Here is a 22936-nt window from a genome sequence, read left to right as displayed (position 1 = left end):
TCTGTTGACTAATGAGTTTGCCGACCACTGGCCTAGTCCATTGCCTGGCAGAGTAGAAAGAAAAGTTTCCCTTAACCGATTTAGAAACTCCACGATTAGAAAGGAAACAGATTCAGGCAAGCATCTGTACTTCCCATCAGTGTCCGTCCTGCAACAGTTCATCAAAACATGGAATAAACACCACCTTGGTCGAAGGTTTTGTGTTTTATTCTGTACTATAGGACCTCTGGGCATTGTCGTGGGAGGAAAACCTGATGGAACAGATATTCCTTTCTAACATTTTATTTTTTAAAATATTTTTATTGCTTTTAGCGAGGAAGGGAGAGGGATAGAAACGTTGATGAGAGATAAACATCGATTGGCTGCCTCCTGCAAACCCCTTACTGGGGATCAAGCCCACAACCTGAGCATTTGCCTTGACTGGGAATCAAACCGGGAACCTCTTGGTTCCTGGGTTGACGTTCAACCACTGAGCAACATTGGCTGGGCCCTTTCTAATATTTTAATTCTTTTTATTTTTCTCAAGCCCATGTCTCAGCCTTGCTTTGGATACCTGTGGGAATTGCTTGGTTCTGTTGGTTGCACAAACTACCAAATTTCTGAGACAAGCACAAATAATTCGACCAGAGCCCAAATCCAGGATAGGAGAAAAATTATTTGTCTGCAGAAGAATCAAGAGACGGAGAAAAGTGAATGCTTCTATGATCTGATCCAAGAAAAGAAATTTCCTGCCTCACAAAAAAGGATCCTGTCAGTCATTTTATACCTGCCTCACACAGAACCCATTTTCCAAAATTCTTTTAAGCTAAGGGATGACACTGCAGCCTCATGGAACTCCCTTTTCATTTCCTGTTTAGATATGGACAGACTGCCTCTCCTAAAATTTTAGTGGGGCCCAGCTGGTGTGGCTCAGTGTTTGAGTGTCGACCGGTGAACCTGGAGGTCATGGTTCAATTCCTAGTCAGGGCACAATGCCCGGGTTGTGGACTTGATTCCCAGTAGGAGGCATGCAGGAGACTGCCGATTGATGATTCTCTCTCATCATTGATGTTTCTATCCCTCTCTTCCTTTCTCTCTAAAATCAATAAAAACATTTTTTAAAAATTGTAGTGGGACACCTTGCTGACCTTATCACAAAGCTCACCCCCATTTAGGCCTCCAAAGGGCAAGAGGCTCTGCCTGTCTTCAGAGAAGGGGCCAGGTCCTCTCTCCTCAGCCCTTGAGTTCTCATTCCTTTTCAAGGCCTGTTTTTGAAAGTTATTTCATGTAAGAAAATTGCCTAAGGTCACACAATAAGACTCTGAATTAGTCCTACATCATAATAGTGCAGGATAATGAATCCAGAATTTGGAATTGGAAGACTTGGTTTCAAGTCCCAATCCATTTGTAAAAAGTGTTTGCTATAACCTTTTAGAATTTTTCTTTATTTTTTAAAATATATTTTTATTGATTTCAGAGAGGAAGGGAGAGGGAGAGATAGAAACATCAATCGTGAGAGAGAATCATGGATCGGCTGCCTCCTGCATGCCCCCTACTGGGGACTGAACCTACAACCTGGGCATGTGCCCTTGACCAGAATCAAGCCCAGGACCTTTCAGTCCACAGGCCAATGCTCTATCCACTGAACCAAACCGGCTAGGGCTAGAGTTTTTCTTTTTATGAGAACTTTCTTTCTTTTTTTTTAATATATTTTATTGATTTTTTACAGAGAGGAAGGGAGAGGGATAGAGAGTTAGAAACATCGATGAGAGAGAAACATCGATCAGCTGCCTCCTGCACATCTCCTACTGGGGATGTGCCCGCAACCCAGGTACATGCCCTTGACTGGAATCGAACCTGGGACCCTTCAGTCCGCAGGCCGACGCTCTATCCACTGAGCCAAACCGGTTTCGGCACGAGAACTTTCTTAAAGGACTACAAAGGATTACATGAATGTACTGAAAAGCACCTTACAAATTGTTACAGTACAAATTTATTTTTCCTGAATGTTTCTAATATTGTTATCAACTACAATAGAGTATTGTGTAAAATATGTAAAAACCTATACTTCTGGATAGAGCTGGTAATGGAAGATATCTCAGCTAGTGGCTGGCACAATTTCCAACTGAGGATCCCAAAGCTTAGTTCATGTTCCTCCTGGAGCTCTTAGCTGATTTCAATTACTTTTCAGTCTACCCGCTAACATCCTCCTATATAATAAAAGGCTAATATGCAAATAGACTGAATGGTGGAACAACCGAACAATCAGTCGCTATGATGTGCACTGACCACCAGGGGGCGTGTGCGGAACATGGCGGGCATTGGCTGCTGCGGGTTGGTAGAGCAGGTGAGTGGGGGCACCAGACCAAGGCGGGGCAATGGTTGCTGTCATCAGGGTAAGCCTCTGGTGGTTACTGAAAATTCTTTGCTCCCGTGTGCCGCGGTCCTGCCTGGTACTTGTACCCATTGCCGGCACCAGCCCCACTTGCACCCACTGCCGGTGCCAGGTGCCGGTCCCGATCACTCAGTGCCACCAGCAGGTGTGAGTGGTGGCTGCTGGCGACTTCTCCACCTCCCCCTGCCCCTAAGGGGTGATTGGGGCAGCAGCCGCTGCTTGCACCCGCTGATGGCACTGACCCCAATCACTCCACACCGTCAGCAGGTGCAAGTGGGGCCGGGTGCCGTCAGCACGTGGGAGCGGCAGCAGCAGGAGCGGGGCTGCCAGCAGACAGGGGACAGGGGGCCAAAGCGGGAGGGGCCAGGCGGAGTTGCTGAGGATGGGCTGAGATCCGCCCCTGTGCCCACTGCAGCCTCTCGGCCCAGGGTTCCTTTCAAGGTGCATGAAATCATGCACTGAGCCCCTAGTAATTCTAATAAAATGGTTATGAAAACTCATGAACACCAGTTAACAATTTAAAAACCCAGCTCTCCAGGGTCCCTTCCTCTGTCCAGGCCTCTGCATGTGCTGTTCCTCAGACTGTTCTTCACTAGCTACTTCCTCACCATCTGGCAAACCTCACTTCAAATGGCATTTCTTCCTCGAGGAAACCTTCCTGGACTCTACAGACAAGGTCTCACTAATGTAATCCAATTCTGATTATAAGCACAAAGTCCCCCCTGGTGAGTATAAGCTCTGGGAAGGAAGGGTCCATGTCTGTCTGATCCTTCCCTAGCCCTACTACCTTAGATAAAGACAATAAAATGTATTAAATGAGTGGAAGAGGCCAGAGCTTTGTGTTTCTTTAATCATGTTAAGAGCTCTTATAGCAATAAAAATAAAAAATATAAAGAAAACTAATTTAGCCCTAGCTGGTTTGGCTCAGTAGACAGAGCATCGCCTTGTGAACTAAAAGGTCCCAGGCTTGATTCCTGTCAAGGGCACGTACCTCAGCTGCAGGCTGCTCCCCGGCCTGGGCGCTGGTTGGGGTACATGCAGGAGGCAACTAATCGATATGTTTCTCTCACATCGATATTTCTCTCTGTCTTTCCCTCTCTCTAAAAATCAATGGAAAGATATCCTCGGGTGAGGATTTTAAAAAAAGAACTAATTTAGCACTGGCAGAAAAGGTTCTGGATGGAGGAATGCTTCCTTTGGCAGTTTTCACCAATCAAAAGAATGTATGGATCTAACTCATCCAGATCTTTTTTAGAGACACGGGAATGGTCCAGGATCAAGCCTGCTCTGAATCCATCACTTTATTCAAGTGGAGCTGCCTTCTGGGAAGACCAGTTAGTCAGCCAGGAAATCAGCCCCACTTCTGTGTGAGCAGACAGTTGTCTTTCTTTTTCTTTGTCAGGATTCAGAAGACAGTTTCTAGGTATGGAACCTATCTTAGGCAAAACCATAAAGGTGAAGTTTCTCTGTGTCAACCTCACTGTTCCCTCAATTGTTTCTATTTGTTTTTCTAATGGCCTTCCCACAACTACTTTAGGATAAATTTAAGTCAATGTTTAGCCTCATTGAAGAGAAGTATTTTTACCTTATCCCAACTTCGGGAAACAAAGGGTCTGTTCCCCATAAATACTATTTCAGACAACAGCTACCAAATCTGTGTGTATCTGTGTGTAGGAACATGTATAGGATATATATCCACCCCTGCCCTCTAGTTGGTATCACACTTGCTTACCCTCCTTACCCACACACACTGAGCCAAGTATTAGTGGATTTAAGCTGCCTTAAACACACACAAATAAGAAACAGGGCCTGTCAGATTGAAAGTCTCCTCAAGTAAGATTCAACATCTGCATAATCAATGTTAGTATATAAAAGCCAATAGCAGCGAGAGATACGGTATCGTGTGACTCTGAAGTGCTGGGGGGACCAGATCGCCTGGGTAACAAACAGCCGGACCAGCATGTTTAATCATCAGACAAATGGTCAAAGTCAGAATTTCCTCTAGGCCCACTGTCAGGACTTCACTTTGACCTTCTCAAATTTCATTGAGCTGGTTCGCATTAGGGTGACTTCCAGGATCTCTGGCTTCAGGGATTCTTTCTCTTATTATCCTTCAATTACCCATTAGTCATTTTGGGCTTTGGCAATTCCTGCAGGATGTAGGTTTCACTTCTTCCCTGTAAATGAAGAGGCAACCCATGAGGTTGTTAAACAAATTCTATTCAGCAGCTGGAAAAGTGCATTTCCTGTGGAATGACAGGAATTACATAGAAGCAAGCAATTTTATTTTCCTCAAATGTAGCAATAATTTCAATCTGTACATACATAAAACAAACAGTGCAATTATAAAACCTTGAAGGTGACATGCATACATTAAGGTGCAGTTGGGATGGAGGAGGATGTTAGCATCTCCAATTTTCCTTACCACTTTTTTTCTAGTCCTTATGCGAAAGTACTGAGTCAGGAAACTTCATCTGGAATGCTCAAGTTAAAGGTGAACTTCCTGAAGTCTGCAAGTCTAAATATCACAAACAGAACAGAGATGATATCCTAGGGCAGTTTGGTAGGGACTAGAGTAATATGGCTGGGCTTTCAAGCTGGGAATGAATGACATCGGGGATGCATTTTTCTGAAAAAGGAAAAGAGATAATGTTTGTAACTGAGTGTCCTATTTCTCTTTCATAGTTGCTACCCATGTGAGCCCTTCCGCCAATCTTTTGATTCGGTATTATACTTTTTGAATAGATGCTGTCCAATGGAGTTATTTGTAACTAGGGGTGGTGAGACGCAGAGAGAAGGACCTGGGAAAATGGCTTCTTCCTTGATGTCTGAGTCCAAGCTCCTCTTCCACTGTGAGTTCTTATGGCCTTTTCTCTGCCATGGAAGCAGAGGTAGCTGGTGCGCAATGTCAGGTGCTGTCATGGTTCACAGGCCCAGGAGTGCAGGTAAAGGCGAGTGATGGGGGTGGCCTTTGCTTCTTCCACAAGACCTTTCTCAAGCTTTCCTGGCCTTGAAGCAGAACTTCTAGAACTAGAAAGTCAGTTCACTGGGTCCTTGACTCAGAGGCCAGGATGAGACAAGATGTGGCAGAGTGACAAGACACAAAGGGAAAACATGGTACCAGTTAGCCTCAGAGCAGAATAAATTCATATTTGCACTGATGAAAATTAAAATTCCCAAAGTCAATCTAAAAAAAGTAAGATTTCCTTTGAGTACTAATTTCTCTGTACAAGTAGCCTGTGCACTTCTGGTGACAATTCCTGACACTGCTCTCAAGGCAGATGATCCCAGCGAGACAGTAGGGCAGTGCGAGCTCTAGCTCATCTGGAACGGCTCTTTCCGGCAGTTGGCATTTTGATTTGAACCCCAAAGTAAATCCATACATGGTATCACAGTTATTAAAATAATGAAATCTTACTAGCCAGATGTAACTGCAATTCAATCAATGTTATATTTCACACACAAATATAGAAAAATCAGGAGTATGATAATAAAGCCATAAAATTAAACAGAAGGAAATAAATTTCTACAAGAAATCAAATATATTTACAGTGAGATTTAAAGGGAAAAATAAGCTACTTGGATCATAAACTTAATTTTATTTTAAATAACTTTAGCTACTCCAGCTGTTAATACAATAAAAGCAGAAAGAACAGGCTGCCTTTTCCCAGATTTAATCAGAAAATTGTATCTACAATAACTGACAGAACTCGCTTCTTGTCCTTCACCCATCTCATCAAAAATTATTGCATTTTCCCCAAACTGTATTTTTTGGATTCCTCTGAATACACTCATTTCGTCCTCATTCCTGGAGGCATCTTGGTTTAAATCCATCTTTAAAAAAGGGGTACATATGTGGAGGCAAAATATTCTCTTGAAGCCAACAGATACAGAGTTGCTAGAAGAAGCTGATTGTACACACAAGCTGCTTGGGGTCGGGAAGGGCTGTTGGTTAGAGACACGTGACAGCCTTTGGTGAGGGCACAGGCCCTTCTTCCTGGGCAGAGTCGGAGCTGAGCCTGCGGAGGCGGGGCTCTGTCTTCCCTGCGGAACTTGTCCTTTTGGTTCTCCTCCAAAGGCCTTCATCCAGATAAGAAGCCAATGACTGATTACAAAAATAAGAATAATTAAATTTGGCTCAAGAAATAGATTGTCCAACTGTTCTGCCTTGTTATTTTTCAATATCCAAGGCCGTTACAAAGAAACAAAAACATCTCTCAATCTCCCAACAAAAGTGAACTCCTTTTTTTTTTTTTTTTGCTCCAAATGCTACGACCTGAAGAATGGCTGCAGATTGAGATATCAAAAATCTCAGAAAAATATATAATATATTTGTATATCTCTGTATGTCTATTATTTAAATTTCACATTCCTTTAAAAGTGGTTATTCAGTCAGTAGCTGCTGAAGGAGGCTCTTCTGCTGGGCCTGGGGGGTCTGTGGTCCTGCCGTGGGTTTTTGAGTTCCCAGTGGACCAGGCTGGTTCAGGTAAGGGTCCCCGCCTACCAGATTCACTGTACACTGGACGTCAGCAAACACCTGAACCTGTTGCACCTGCTGGAACACAAATAAAAGATGTGTTTAGACAGAAAGGTCTGCCCCCCCGGCTTATGAGTGGGTACTACGTGAAGTGGAAACTCACTAGAGCATTCCTCTAGTCTGTAGTCACCACAGAGAAGAACTCTTCTGTCTTCTTGTCCTACAAAAAGAAAATCGCTGCACTCATTTTGCTCAGGGTTCTGGAAAGTTCACACTTTAAAAATAAAATAAAAATCGGAATGGTCAAGCCTCCTACAGGGTTGCCATCAATACTGAAAGTGAGCATTATTGCTAATATTGCCAAGATTGGGAAAAGCCCAGTTTCAGAGACTGGGTATCCAGTGGTGGGTTAAAAAAACAACAACACGTTATTTGGAAAACTGGTTCAAAAGCATTCTACAGATAACTTTAGTAGGATAAAAAAAATCTTTATGATGTTAGAAAATTAAGGACTTTAACCCAGTATTAGCAAAATACAACCACCACAACTCAGTAACAGGACATCAGAATTACGAAAGTTAATGTCCCGAAGTACCTAAATGTACTATTACATATTTATTTATTGCCTTTAGAATTACAGCAAAATATTAGCAGAACAATTTTATATTTAACTTTTTTCCTGATAATCCATTTAAACACATGAAGTAAAAATAACAGTAAATTACGAGATGAGAACAGTGTGAATTTTCCCTTTAACTACTTTCAGTAATAATAGAGCTATTCCTTTAAAATGTCTACAGTTGCACAGTTACAGCATTTTCTATTGGGAAAACAAAACCAGAAGTTAGTCTTTACCAATCAGTCTTATTAAAAAGTCATTTGTAGAACTGATAAAGGCCAATATCACACTGTAAATGTTCTAGACCAAGAATGGAAAGGCCTTCTCAGTCATCTAAGTACATCTAACTAAGTGTCTCAAGCTTTTGGCCAACTTGAGCCTCGTGTTTAATAGGTTCCTGAAGTATTTTAGATTAATGGTACATTTCTTGGCCATTTGTCACTAATTCATGCCAATTACATTCAGCTTTTTGAAAAAAATTTTATCCTAATTGAACAAAAGTTGTTTTCCATTAACCTTCACTGGCCAAATGTCAAATGCCTCAGTGATCCAGTTGCCGTATCAGTCTAGTCTAGCCCCTGGTCCTCTCGATCCAGCGACACCTCCAGTCCACTTTCCTTCAGCTAAAGTCGGCATCCCTGAGCTTTTCTAGTGCCTGATGAATGAACTCTACTTAGAATAGCCTCAGTTCTCTCCTTGGCCTCTCTCTCCTCATCCTCCTCTTTCCCCACTTTCCCAAATTTTGCTTCTTGCCTCCACATGTTTCCAATTGTTGTTTTCTTTTGGGCTCTGCCTTGTGTATCTAAAATATACCAACTGTCTGAATCTATTCTCTAGCTGCCTCTGTGTCCTCCCTCACCTTCGTTCTCCCTAACTCCTCACTCCTACTTTTCCTTCTAGAGTTCCCCTTGGCCTTGCTCTCTTCCCGTATCAACAATCTCCCTACCAGCCCTCTTCTTGCGTCTCTTTTCTGTGTTCCTTTCCTGTTCTCTCCTGTCTTGCCTCCTCCTCATCCCAGGACTCCACAAGCTGGGCAGAGCTCCCTTAGACCAGCCCTCCAAGGACTTCTAGTGCTGCCACACCTTCACAGACAGGCGAGGCCAGATGCAAAGAGAGCTTCAGGTTTACCAGGTCAAGGGCTGGTGTGGGAACCGAGTCCCAACCTCTTAAGCTTTCCCAGAATCGTTCTTACTTCAAGTCTTGATTGTTTTGTTTGACCTATTTTGTTGAGCTGCCCAGTGTAAGTCTCCATAGGTGTGAGACTTATAAAACTTCTAGTGAATGAAGACTTCATCTTCCCCATCACAGAATCCCCTCTTCAGCCCCACAGGACTCAGATCCTTTTTCCTAATGGGCACAGCCTCCTAACTGATCTTGCTCCTCTAGAGCTGCTGCCCAGGCTCCTTCTCTCCCCTCCCCGCCTCCACATGAAGCCTAGACTGGCACTTGGGTCACTGCTTCCTCTCAGGATCACTTCTGCAGGACTGCATCCATATCCCTAAGTTTAGCATTCATGGCCCCTGGAAGTTTGTCCCAATACATTCTACCAATTTTAATTCCTATGAATTCTTATTGCAAACCCTCTGCCTTCCTTCAGTGAATTTGGTTTCCCAGCACTATGCTAAGATATACCACTGTCTCCCTGTCTTCGGACCCTCCACTTCCAATCCCCTAGACTTCCAAGTTTACCCCACCCTAGCTTCCAACAACTAGCCCGAAGACCTTTCTCCTTCAGTTGGTCTTGCAAACTATCCCTCAAGGCCCAATTCAGTCCCATCTCCTATGGAAATGCTCATCTAACCATGTCAGCAATTTTTACTATTTTTAAAAAAACACTTACGTCTCTTGTTAGTTGTAACGAAAATTTGAGTGACAATTTATGTGTACAGTCTATGTGTTTTATCTTTCAGCAGGTCCTCAGTGGTGTAGCAGAAAGAGCATCAACTTTAGTGTTAGAAAGACCTGGGTTTGAACCACAGCTCTGCCACTTTCTGGCTTTGTGAATTGTGCATATAATCAAACCTCCTCAGGTTGTTTCTTCATCTGTGGGAAAAAGGGGATACTACTCCTTCCTGGGGGTAAAGTGAAGCTTACAGGAGGTAATGCACAGTGCCAGCACAGTGCCTGGCAAACCATGAGCATTTATTTCATAGATCTAACTTTGTTTCCTCCCTTCTTCACATAATTCATCAAAAGGGCAAAGATGTCTCACGTTTCTTTGTATCGCCACATTAAGCATAATGCTGGTACTTAAATTTTTTTAAACTACTTATTAAGAGACTAAATACTAAACCAAAGTTACCTAGCGAATTAAAACCTCCAACATTTCCAAATGTAGGTCAATATAAAAAAGTGGCCACCCATGCTTTTTTTTGCTTTTTTAAAATTTATTTTTATTTTTTATTTTTTTCCTTTATTGATTAAGCTATTACAAATGTGTTTGTTTTAAAACAAACTTCTAATAAGGAGGCAGAGTACACGGCAAACATTTTGTTTTACTTGAATTTACTGAGATCTTTTGAGGTATTTTGACTACATATGAATTTGAGCACTGTTTATTTACAACAGTGGTTCTCAACCTTCTGGCCCTTTAAATACAGTTCCTCATGTTGTGACCCAACCATGAAATTATTTTCGTTGCTACTTCATAACTGTAGTATTGCTACTGTTATGAATCATAATGTAAATATCTGATATGCAGGATGGTCTTAGGCGACCCCTGTGAAAGGGTCATTTGACCGCCAAAGGGGTCGCAACCCACAGGTTGAGAACCGCTGATTTACAAAATAGTAATTAGTAGCCACATTAAATTAAACCTTATGAAAGTTTATCTCAACAATTTAACCCTCTCAACAATCCTATAAGCAGGTATCTTGTTAGTCTATTGGTTACACATTAGCTTAGGAAGTTCCCTAACATGCCCAAGATGACACAGCTAAGGAGAGTAGGGCCAGGACTCACACCCAGGTCTGACTCCCAAGGTCATCCTCTTAACCACAATGCTGCACAAAGTTTCGTGCGTCTCTAGAGTGCCTCTGGCAGCTTAGGGCTCAGGATTTTTTACTGACCTGGGTTCCATCTGCTTCTGTTTTGAGAAGGTCAGTCGATGAAAGCTGGTTGCAGTAGAGGCCTGTGTGTCTCAGTGCCGAATCACTGATCTATTAGAGACAAGTACAAGACCAAATTACAAGATAGTTGTTTAAGTTGAAGCTCAAATTCTTCAATGAAAAACAATATCACTGACAGAAAAGTAACAGGACAGCAGACATACAGAGCTTAGCAATTGTCTATGTTGTTAGAAGTTAGGACAGTGGTCCCCTTTGTAGGAGTGGAGAGTGATGTGGAAGGGAGAGGAGGAGAACCTCTGGGTGCTGGCAATGTTGACCTGGCTGGCAGTTATAACCGTGTGCTCAGTTTGTGACAATTTATCTAGTTGTATACTTTTTCTATATTCTTATATATGATACTTCAATTAAAAGTTAATTGCAAAAGACTTCCACTTCCAGTCAAGATTCAGTAACAGGGATCAGATTTATCCTCTGCCTGAATCAATTAAAAAATTGGACAACATATATCAAATGAAGACACTCAAGAAGTGGACAAAGGCAATGAAAGAAAGTTACTCCTAAGAGTTGGGAAACAACTGAGGCGAGTCCTGTGATGACCCCAGCCTACTGCCTAGACTGAAGTTCCAGGCTTAGCGTGGGGACAGGGAACCCAGGCAGAGCCTGGCAGACTTCCTGAGTTGAGAAGATGCAGCTGGAAGTCTGAGATGGCCAAGGCAGCTGGAATTCACAGGGCAGAATATCTGATGAGAGAGCTACACAGAGAGAAAGTTCTGAAGATCTGCAGATCCCCTTGAGTCTACAGCTTAGTACTGATCAGCTAATAGGTGTCAGGGAACTACCCAAAGAAGAGAAAAGATTCATCTGAAAAGATTTTCATGGAATAATTCCCAAAGATCACAAAGATATGGGAATATGTCTTGAACCCACTAGCCAGAGTGGAAAACATTATAATTCATGTATTATCAAGTAGGATTTGCCTCAATACTAGGGTAAAATTAGGCCTATAATACACATAGCTGTGGTCACCAAAGAAAAAAGCAGGATCTGAAAATGATCAAACTGTTTTCAAGTAACTTAACCACTTCCAAAAATAAAGCTCAAGAATATTTATAGGAATATTAACAAGGTACAATTCATGTCTAGCATCCAATAAAAAATGACCAGGCATGCAAAGTAGCAGAATATGACCTATAATGAAAAATAAAGTCAATCAATTGAAACCAACCCCAAAATGATGCATATGATAGAACTGATAGGTGAGAATATTAAGACAGTTATTATAATAATCAGATTCCATATGTTCAAGAAGAGAGAGAAAAGACTGAACATGTTAGAGACATGCAAGATACAAAAAAGGTCCACACTGAACTTCTAGAGATGAAGAGCAATGTCTGAGATGAAAAATATATCTATAAAATGAACAGGTCGGAGACTGTAGAAGAAAAGATTCAGTGAACTTGAAGCTATAACAACACAAATGATCCAAAGTGAAACACAGAGAGAAAAAAATGGCTGACCTCACACCACTCCCCAAACCTCCAATCCCCCAGACCCAGAGAACCAGTGAGCTATGGGATAAGTCCCAGTGGCCTACTACATGTGTAACTGGAGTCTCTGAAGGCGGGTGGAGGGGTGGGAGACAGGCAAAATATTGGAAGAAATAATGTCCAACATTTTCCCAAATTTTATGAAAACTACACATTCATAAATCAAGAAGCTCACTGAAGCCCAACCAGGCACAAGAACCATGAATAAAATCACGTTAAAGAATATCATGGTCAAATTGCTTAAAACCAGGAATAAAGTGAATGAATAATCTTAAAAGCAGCCTTAAGGGGGAAAAATCAACATGTACAGAAAAATGAAGACTAAATGACAGCGGTTATCTTGTCAGAAATACTGAGCAACATCTTTAAAGTACTAAAAGCTAAAACTGCCAACCCAGAACTCAGGGAAAATAATTTTCAAAGATGAAGGTGAAACAAAAACTTCTCACACATATAAAAGCTGAAAGAATTCATCACCTGCAAACCTACACTATAAAAAGTGTTAAATAAAGACCTTCAGGCAGAAGGAATATGATACCAGATGGAAATTTGGATCTACACAAAGGAATGAAGAACACTAGAAATAACTACATGGGTAAATATAAAAGAATTCTTATTTAAATTTTTAGAAAATATACTTGACTGTTTAAAGTAAAAGTACTAACAATATTTTGTGGGGTATGTAGGCATAATATATGTGACAATAGCATAGGAGGGGAGAAATGGAAATAAACTTTTGTGAAGTTCTTATATTATACATGAGGTCATGAAGTATCACGTTAAGGCAGATGATGATAAGATAAAGATAAATATATATATAGCCAACAAAGGAGATAAAATGAATTTAAATATTCAATTAAATGTTTAAAAAGGCAAGAGATGGAACAAAAAGAATAAAAGTGAGACTTTTAAATCCAACCATATCAATAATCACATTAAATGTAAATGGGCTAACCACTTCAATGAAAAGGCAGAGAATATAAAATTGAATAAAAAAGCAAAACTCACCACATAAAAAATACACTTTAAATGTATGTTCTTTAACCTAATGCATTATATTTTTTATTATTTTGTTTTAATCTACTGTAAATAGTGAATAATTCTAATAACTGAAAAAAAAACAAGATAACAAGGACGAGAAACAATCCTATTTAGTTCTTTTATTTTGCTATAAAATATGGATCACTAAGTTGTTGTTTTTTCTCCCTGCTAACTTCATTAGGCTTACTACATAATACATGGGGAGTAGGGATTTTAAAAAAATTAGTATAGAAAGGAATTCTATAGAAAAGGTAATCAGTGTTTACATATTTTTTAAGATTTGTTGTAAATTATGGCTACATGGTCAAAGCCTACTTACCATAATCTACTTTGTAGTTGCCGATAATGAGAATAGTAACCAATGATCTTCTAAATATCACTTTGAATTTAGTAATTCTCTCTTTAAAAATCTTCAGGAGGCTCCAGGATAAACTCTAAACATTTAGATGGCCTGCGATACCTCTAAAATGCCTATCACATTTATTCTGCTCTAAATATAACATAAAATATCCCTTTAACATTCATTAAGCTTCTCAACCTCTATTCCTGCCTAGATCATGCTGTGACAACCAGACTTAAATGCTCTTTTCTATTCTCTTTCCTTAGACAAATTTTCCATGTAGTTTTTCCTAACAGGGATGTTGTTCCTTTACACTCTCAGTAGTCAGTTGTATATACCCTTCATGTGACATAATATGTATGGTTCTAGGGGGGGTCCATCCCTTCACAGCTGTTTTGTCCTATTATTCAACTGATCCTTTGTTCATGTTGTTTAACCCTAGCTTGTTAATATTATCTCCTATACAGCTATCTTTGCACATAGTAAGTACTAAAATGTTACAGGGGTAAATTCCAAGCCAATGCATTTTATGTACTTTTTATAATAAACCTAAAACACTAAAATCTCCTGAGACTAAAATCTTACAAGGTCAGTCAAAATTTCCATTGAATATCTTAAGGAATAGCAATTATCAAAAAGATAGACGGGAAGAATAAAGAAACGTGGTTATTTTGATGAGTAACTATAAATACATCCGACTTTGCTTAGAATAATAATTTGTGGTGTGGTATGGTGTGGTGTGCGTGTAGCAAGTGTGCCAGTTGTGCCGCTTACCTGCTCAGGGCACACAGTGTTCATTCCTGGCATCTGCAAAGAGCTCATCTGCATCTGGCCCATCATTGGGTTCATATTCTGAACACTGGTGTTTCCGCCCGCCATGGACACAGTGATGCTCATGTTGTTGTACACTCCTGGCTGTGCGGGCGCGGGCTGGTTCTGGACGGCTGGACTGAATACACTGTTAACTCAAAAACAATCCCAATTACATCCACTGATCATGAACATGGAATGCGACTGAACTTTGCTTCTTAATTACTAGACAGAATTCTAAAGAAAATACTTTACATTCTTAAGTTATACATAGGCTTTATCTTATTACAATATGTAAGGATTGAGTATAATTCAGATGCATTCTCAACTCTGCCCAAGGGGTTTAATAACTAAAAAGAACTCATTTTAAGTTACAGTCACCTGGCCTAGTATCAGAGTTGATAAGCTCCAATTAACTGAATAATTAAGAAAGGAAGTTTTTCACATAAGTAAATCTTCGAGATAACTGAAGTTTACCCATGTAACCATCAAAATCATTCTAAGATCATAAATGTTAAGCCAGTTTCTATTAGTAGATAGAATAGAACTTGAAACTTTATATGTGAACCCCCAAAATTCTATGTGATACAGATCTACACATCTAAAGGAAAATATATGAATTGTATGTCTTTTATAAGTTCTACAAAACACCAAATGTTTTATGATTATCTGTCAATCGTTAAACAATAAGCTGCAAAGAGCTTATTGTAAAATGCTACCTGGTTTAATGTTAATTATGGAAAATTTTATTTAAAAGAATATTTACCCTATCAATGGCTTATCTATTCCTTGCTAGCTCTTGGGAGGGAAGCAGGATAGCTTTGGCAGATTAAGGTAATACTGAAATTAACAGGCTGAGAAACAGGCTATTCATCATGTCTGAAGAAAAGTAGTAAATATTCCCCAAGTAATCATAAAACACCAATGCTCAAAGGAAATTATATGCCTAGGAAATGGTCAATAATGCATCTGTAAACCACTAATGTCTGCACAATTATGTGTAATGTGTATGCTTGTGAGGCAGTGTCCCCACAACTAAGTGAGAAGAAAAAACCCATGAGGCTGCTGCTCACTTTCCAACGAGAACATTTCTGCCTTAGACAACGCTCATTTGTCAACCAATAGATCAATCACCACTGTGGAGGCTCGGGGCTTATGTAAGTTAATGCATGCAGAATTTTCAAGGACTGCAATGATGTCATACTTAGTGGAGAAAGCTTAGGATTTAATTTCTTGTCAAATTTATATTTGGGACTATATATTAAGTTCTTTCAAATTGCTCCTGCCAATAGTTCCATTTTAGTTTCTGCCATCCTGGGAAGGAGACCAACTGTTCTGTGGCATCAGTCACTGTTCCAGGTCCTGGAATGGACTATAGGGTTCACTGGCACCTTAGGTCTTATGCCCGAAGGACCCCTCCCTCTGCTTTTCTAGTTGGCCTCACGGCAGCCATCATAGCTTCCCTAAGCTAGTACCAGGTACTGGTAGCCCCTAAATCATGAGGTGAACAGGGAAAAATTAAGACTTTGGCCTAAAGTGGGTTCCACAGGGAGTACAGGTACTAACAAGCAGGAAGGAGGAGTTCTTGGTCAAATAAATCTGAGAAACGAAGGGTTAAACAACAGGCCTTCTTAGCCTTTAAAATGCTAATAAGCACCAGGACTCTCCCAGTGACTAGAGTTACAGGGAAAGCTGCCCAGTTCCAGGACAAACAGATTTGTTTTAACTCTTTCTTTCTCTTGCCACCAGAGAGGTAATGAAAAAGAATCACATCTTACTGTCTCTGAACGTAACATTCTACTTAACGATTGTTTGTTTTGTGTTTTACTTCTCTTCGCCTACTCCTGTCACCAGCCAGACGCTTGGTGACTTGACAGCAGGAGCTATTCTCCCCTTGCATGTGATCCCTGCCCTGTGCAACAGGGACAGTGCGTGGCCACAAAACATATGCTGCCTGTGTTGACTAACGAGCTTCTACACATGAACCAAATAAGCAAGTGTGAATGTTTGAAGAGTTGGTGATAATTATTTTCTTTCTCAAATGACACGGGAAAGTCAAAGTTCACAAAAACTGCTAACGTACAACAAAACTCAAGTCCACATTGTGTCTGAACCCAAGAAGTGACTTAAGTAGGAATAGGAAATCTGCACTCATTCTTTGGAGAAACATATATTAAGTGCTTACCTGTTCTAAAGGACAGATATACAGGAGTAAACAAAAACAGTCCTTGCTCTTAGGAAACTGATATTATAGTGGGAGACAGAGACCATAAATAAACAGACTAATACACACTCTGTCAGGTGTTAAGCGCTGAAGAAGGGAAAGGAAGGGGTAGGGGTGGGAAATGGTGTTGTTTTAGGAATCATGGTCAGGGGAGTTTACTATGGTGACATTCAATATCTATGTTTAACAAGGTGACATTAAGTAGAGACATGAAGTATGAGACAGCAAACCATGACTACTGAGAGAATATCCCGGCAGAGGGATTTTAAAAATGCAAAGGTCCTGAGTTTGCAATGTACTTGGCACATCTGAGGAACAGAAGAATAAACAGAAGCCAGTGTGGCAGGGTGAGTGATGAGAGTAACAGATGAGGTCAGAGAAGCATCCAGGAGCAAGATTAAGTGGCACTTTCTAGCCCTATATTGTATGTTGAGTAAGTTGGAGAGTTCTGAATAAAGGACTGACACACGGCCTCCTGTTTGAAAAGCATCACTCTGGCTGAAGGTTGCTGTAGTGAACAAGGGTGAACTATGGAGGCAGGAGGCTACTGCAACGGTCCAGGAAAAGGACGATGGTGACTTGCACCAAAGTGTACAAGTGGGACAGGTAACAAGAAGAAAAGGTGTTCCTCTGCATAACTGGAAAATGGAGTTACTTACTGAGACGGGGAAAAGTAGGAGAGGAGCATGTTTTGGGGAGAATATCCCCTTAGTTTCCATCATGTTGTATAAGAGACTTCCATGTGGAGATGTCGATTAGGCAGTTGTATATACAGTACGGTGTGTAGAGGAGAAGTATGGGCTGAGATTTGTGTTTGGGAGTCATAGCATAGTGATAGGCATATATGACAATAAGATTGGATGATATAACCAAGGGAATAGATATGGGGAAGAGGTCCTAGAGCAGTGGTTCTCAACCTGTGGGTCGCCAACCTGTGGGTCACGACCACTTTGGGGGTCGAACGACCCTTTCACGGGGGTCACCTAAGACTATCGGAAAACAAATATATAATTACATATTGTTTTTGTGATTCATCGCTATGCTTTAATTATGTTCAATTTGTAACAATGAAAATACATCCTGCATATCAGATATTTACATTATGATTCATAACAGTAGCAAAATGACAGTTATGAAGTAGCAACGAAAATAATTTTATGGTTGGGGGTCACCACAACATGAGGAACTGTATTAAAGGGTCTCGGCATTAGGAAGGTTGAGAACCACTGTCCTAGAGGGAGCTCTGAGGCCCTCAAATGGAGGTCGAGAGGAGGAAACGGAGAGAATAGGGGAGTCACATTTCTCAAGAGGAGGAAAGTTGTTCCAGAAACCAAATGAAGAAAGAATGTCAAGAAAGAGTAAATGCTCGACACTGTTAAGTGCTACCATGACCATTGAGTGCAGCTGGCATCGTAGAAGACATTAGGGACCCTGACAAGAATACTTTTGGTGGAGTGGTAGGGACGAACAGTCTGATTGTTTCAACAAGGAATGAGAGGAGAGGAAGTGACAGAGTATAGTCTTCTAACAAATTTAACTGTCAAGGGGGAACAGACCTGTCAGCATGACTGTGTCGCTTCAAGCCACATTAGGTGCTTAAGTGTAGACATGGAGCAAGAGCTGAAGCTGGATTTCATTAGGAGCACTTTGCTAGGCACAAGTGTGAAAGAGAGAGAGCTGGACAAGCTGAGAGTGCCTGTAAGGGAGTAATTATACTGATGGACCATGAAATCTTAAGTGGGTTTAGGAAGCTGGGATTAGAACACATTAGGAGACTAAATTCTTCTTGCATGTTAGTTTCATTTCTACCTAATTTACACACAGTCCCCATTGAGAGCTACAGTTTTTTACACAGTCCTCTCTGAGAGCTACATAGTTCTCTGACAAGAAGATTTCCTCTCTCACCTTTCAGTGAACTTTCAGAGAATATAGTCTTTGAGTTTTAAACTTTAACTGCCTTACTTATTATGCTGTCAGATCAAATGGTTTCCCTGTCATTAGAACCAAGACACAACCAAATTAAAACCCTTAAAAAATTCAAATGATGTGTGAAAAGTTCAGCAGCCAGGATTTGAGGAAAATGACTTTAGTGAGATAATTCTAAGCAAAATGGGTAAGATGAGGCCACTGAGTATCTAGAATCAAAAAGTTGGGTAAGGCAGAATGACCCAGAAGCCTTGAAACCTTTGTTACTATGAAATCTTTAAAAAATACTGAGAAGAGTGCAACCTGTCTGAATTCAGCTCTATTGAATTCTAACATTTTGCCATTCTTGCTATAGATTTTAAAGATATTTAAGCATTTATATAAAGAGATGCTTTTTTTTATAAGTACCCATTTCTACATCTGTCCTTGGGAAGTCTGTACAAATGGAAATTGATCATATTCCCTAGGTGTGCGATGTGGGATAAAAGGTTGGGGGCCGTTAGACCACTTTTCTCTACTGTAAACATATAAATTTACCTTTAAGAATCATTTAAAGGATTTAAAAATCATTATTTTTCTTGCTGATGACATAAAATTCAGTTCCTTGAATTTTCCAATTGCAGTAGCCAATAATAATGTATTTAGATTGTGAAGGAATGGCTGTTCTTATGTGCTGCACAGTACTTTGGACAGTCAGAGATAAAAATTGCCCCTTACTTGTTGTTTCCCATTGCTCCTTGCTGCCAGGCCTTCATGTCTGGTGACTGGTACCCGGAAGCAGGTGGAGTTTGCTGGAGGAGAGAGCTCTGAGGAGGAGGGATTGGCATCGGCACCATGGAGCTCCCAGGGCTCAGAGATGGAGCAAAGCTGGCCTCACCTTGGGGAACCATTCCTGCAAATTGACACAAATTAATTTATGTGAATATATTATAAATTCATTAACCCACAACGATCTTTAGAAATAGCCTAATCAATAGAGTAAACATTTGTTTCTTAAAAATAAGGCAAGGAATTTCAGTATAAAGAGACAGGTAGCCCCAGCCGGCTTGGCTCAGTGGATAGACCGTCAGCCTGTGGACTGAAGGGTCCCAGGTTCGATTCCGGACAAGGGCACATGCCTGGGTTGCGGGCTCAATCCCCAGTAGGGGATGTGCAGGAGGCAGCCGATCAGTAATTCTCTCTCATCATTGATGTTTCTATCTCTCTCTCCCTCTCCTTTCCTCTCTGAAATCAATAAAGAAATATATTTTTTTTAAAAAGAGAGACAGGTAAAGAAACATAAAATAAGTTTGGAAGAATGTTTTCCATTCTAACATGCTGATTTGCGTACCAGGATTACATGTGACTTTTTTGTTCTATTTTGCTTACATAAACTTTTAAGTGTAAAAAACCTATATGAACATACATGACAGATTACTTGTATAATAAAGATAAGTTGAAAAAGCAAAGATAAGAACAACCCACGTGTGAAATGAAAAAGGAGAGTTTTGTTGGCTATTCCTCATTTTTGTGGGCTCTTCTTCCTTTCCCTGTTTTTTTTTTTTTTACTTTATTGAGATATAATCTACATGGTGTCAAATTCACCCACTGAACTGCACAACTCATGTATTTAAATAAAGTTATTGAGCTGTGCAAACATCACCACAATCCAGTTTACATATTCTCATCACCTACATATTTGCTGTGCCTGTGTAGAGTCAATCCCGCTTCCACCTCTAGCCTCAGGCAACCACTGCTCTCCTTTCTATCTCTACAGATCTGCCCTTTTTTTGGAATCTATATATATAAAAGCCCAGCAACCTAAACGGCAGAACAACCGGAATGACTGGAATGACCAGTTGCTATGATGGGCACTGCGGCAGCCAACCATCTTGATCCGGGCCCCAATTGGCCCCCCAACCACCTGCGGCCCCTTCCCCACACTGATGGGGGGGGGGAGGCAGATAGCCAATGGTCCACGGCCCCTACCCCTGGCCTGCTGGCCCCCAATAGGCCCCAATGGGGGGGGGCAGCTGGCCAACCTCCAGGGGTCCCTCCAGCCAGCCAGCCGGCCCCCCAATAGGCCTCAATCACTGCCCAGGACGAGGGACCCCACCCATGCATGAATTCGTGCACCAGGCCTCTAGTTACATATAAATGTAATCATCTGAGGTGCTCCATGTCTGGCTTCTTTCACTTAGCATACTATTTCTGATGTTTAATCATTCTGAAGCAGTTATCAGTAGTTTGTTCTTTTTTATTCAAGATGCTTATTGATTTAACTATTGAAAATCAATTTACCATTAAAGCCAATCATTCTGTTGCAGTGATCTGTATGTCTATACTTGTACCAATACCACATTGTCTTGACTGTTATAACTTTATGAAAATTTTTGAAACTAGTAGTCATCCAACTTTGTCCTTCCTTTTCAAAATTGTCTTGGCTATCCCTTTGCATTTCCATATAAATTTCAGGAGAAGTTTGTCAATTTCCCCAAAAAGCATGGTTGTTTTTTGTTTTTAATCCTCACCCGAGAATACGCTTACTGATTTTAGAGAAAGAGGAAGGGAGCCCTACCTGGTTTGGCTCAGTGGATAGAGCGTCAGCCTTCGAACTGAAGGGTGCCAGGTTGGATCCTGGTCAAGGGCACATGCCCAGATTGCAGGCTTGATCCCCAGTAGAGAGCGTGCAGGAGGTAGCCAATCAATGATTCTCTCTCATCACTGATGTTTCTATCTCTCTCTCCCTCTCCCTACCTCTCTGAAATAAATAAAAATATTTTTTCTAAAAAAAGAGGAAGGGAAAGAAACATCCATGTGAGAGAAACACTAGTTACCTCCTATATGCACTCAACCGGGGACCAAACCCAATATCTAGGTATGTGCCCTGACCAGGAATCAAACCCGCAACTTTTTGGTGTATGGGACAATGCTCCAATCAACTGAGCCACCCAGCCAGGTTTGTTGCTTTTTTCTTTTCCAAATATATTTTTATGGATTTCAGAGAGGAAGTGAGAAGGAGAGAGAGAGTTAGAAACATCAATGATGAGAGAGAATCATTGATTGGCTGCCTCCTGCACGCCCTCTACTGGGGATCAAGCCTGCAATCTGGGCATGTGCCCTTGACTGGAATCTAACCTGGCACCCTTCAGTCCACAGGCTGGCACTCTATCCACTGAGTCAAACCAGCCAGGGCTGTTTTTTGATAGGGATTGCATTGAATTATAAGATCAATTTGAAATGAATTACTATCTTTTCAAACTGTTTTTCTCTAATTTCTATTACTGTATCTTCAAGTTCACTAATTTTTTCTTTTGTAACTTCCAGTTTGCTTCTTATCCCATCCAGTATACTTTTCATCAAAGACATTGTCGTTTTCATCTGCAGAAGTTTGATTTAGGATTTTTAAAATATCTTCCATACCTTTATTTAACATGTTCAATCTTTCCTCTAACTTCTTAAACATACAGAATAAATGTAGAATTTATAACTGTCTTAACATCCCTATTAATTCTATCACCGGTGTAATTTCTGGGTTGGTTTTGATGGACTAATTTTTCTCCTCATTATTGGTTGTATTTTCCTGGTTCTTTGCTTGCCTGGTAATTTTAAAAAATGATTCTGGACATTATGAATTTTACCTTCTTAGTTGCTCAATTTTTAAAATCCCTTTAAATAGTTTTGACATTTGTCGGGGTCATTGTTACATGAAAACAGTTTAATTCTTTCGGGTGTTGTGCCTAAAGAAACAAAAGCAGACACAGTTCATTCAGTTTTGCTCATTACTGAGGCAAAACCCTCCTGAGTATTCTGCTTGACACCCCATGAATTATGAATTTTCTATTCTAGCTGGTGAGAAGAAGAATTGGCTCTGTGTGAACATTAAAGACTGTTCCCTTTAATCTTTTCAGATGGTTTTCCCTGGCCTTGGTTTGCATGTACGCGCACATGTATACACACACCCACAGCCACGTATGCAGCTGAAGATCTAAGTGAAATCCTCTTAGAGAACTACCCCCCCTAGTTCTCTCTCTACATGGCTCCTTCTCTTATACTGTGCCCAGCTCCATTGCCTCAACTCAGGGACACCATTTATTGCTGGTGGAGTCCCTCTCCCTGCACACAGTCTGGACAACTTTGAGAACTGTTGTTTGCTTCATATACTTTGATTTTCTGTTTGTTTCAATAGGAGAATAAATCCAGTCCTTGTTACCCCATGTTGGCCAAAAGTCAAAGTCTATGAACAGTTTTAAAAAAGTAAAAATGGATTTCTTTTTATGTTTTCTGTTATGTTAGCATATTGTATTCTTTTTTTCCCCTGACAAATACACTTCAGAGTTAAATACTTTTGAGGTAGAGAAAGTTATACAGGGGCAGAAAAAAAAGAATGTTATAATTTGATTACCATAATTTAGTATAATCCCTTCAAATCTTCCTCCATAAAATCTTGGATAAATTTTTTTTGCTTCTTTCCCTATCATTTTATCATATGCATACTTATATGTTCTTAATGTTTCTTTGTAGACATAAT

General features: G+C 40.5%; 1 protein-coding gene across 9 annotated transcripts in view; it reads right to left on the bottom strand.

Moving 5' to 3' along the window:
• Positions 1–279: 279 nt before the first annotated feature.
• NCOA1 (nuclear receptor coactivator 1) overlaps positions 280–22936 on the bottom strand; it is a 178658-nt gene continuing 156001 nt past the window's right edge. For 5 of the 9 annotated variants that reach the window (XM_070428782.1, XM_070428779.1, XM_070428781.1 and 2 more), the window contains 4 exons: positions 19144–19318; positions 14241–14424; positions 10539–10628; positions 4570–6929 (listed from right to left, as the gene is read on the bottom strand). In XM_070428782.1, the coding sequence (XP_070284883.1) occupies positions 6759–6929; positions 10539–10628; positions 14241–14424; positions 19144–19318 (620 nt within the window). In that variant the 3' untranslated portion in view covers positions 4570–6758. The other 4 variants (XR_011473140.1, XM_070428785.1, XM_070428786.1 and 1 more) reach the window with 4 other exon arrangements.

This window comes from Myotis yumanensis, unplaced genomic scaffold (assembly GCF_028538775.1).
Source record: "Myotis yumanensis isolate MYYU_CA2020_CCGP unplaced genomic scaffold, mMyoYum1.0.hap1 SCAF_11, whole genome shotgun sequence".
Taxonomy (NCBI): Eukaryota; Metazoa; Chordata; class Mammalia; order Chiroptera; family Vespertilionidae; genus Myotis; species Myotis yumanensis.
Note: the sequence above shows the minus strand (reverse complement) of the source record. Positions and strands in the feature narration are given on the sequence as shown.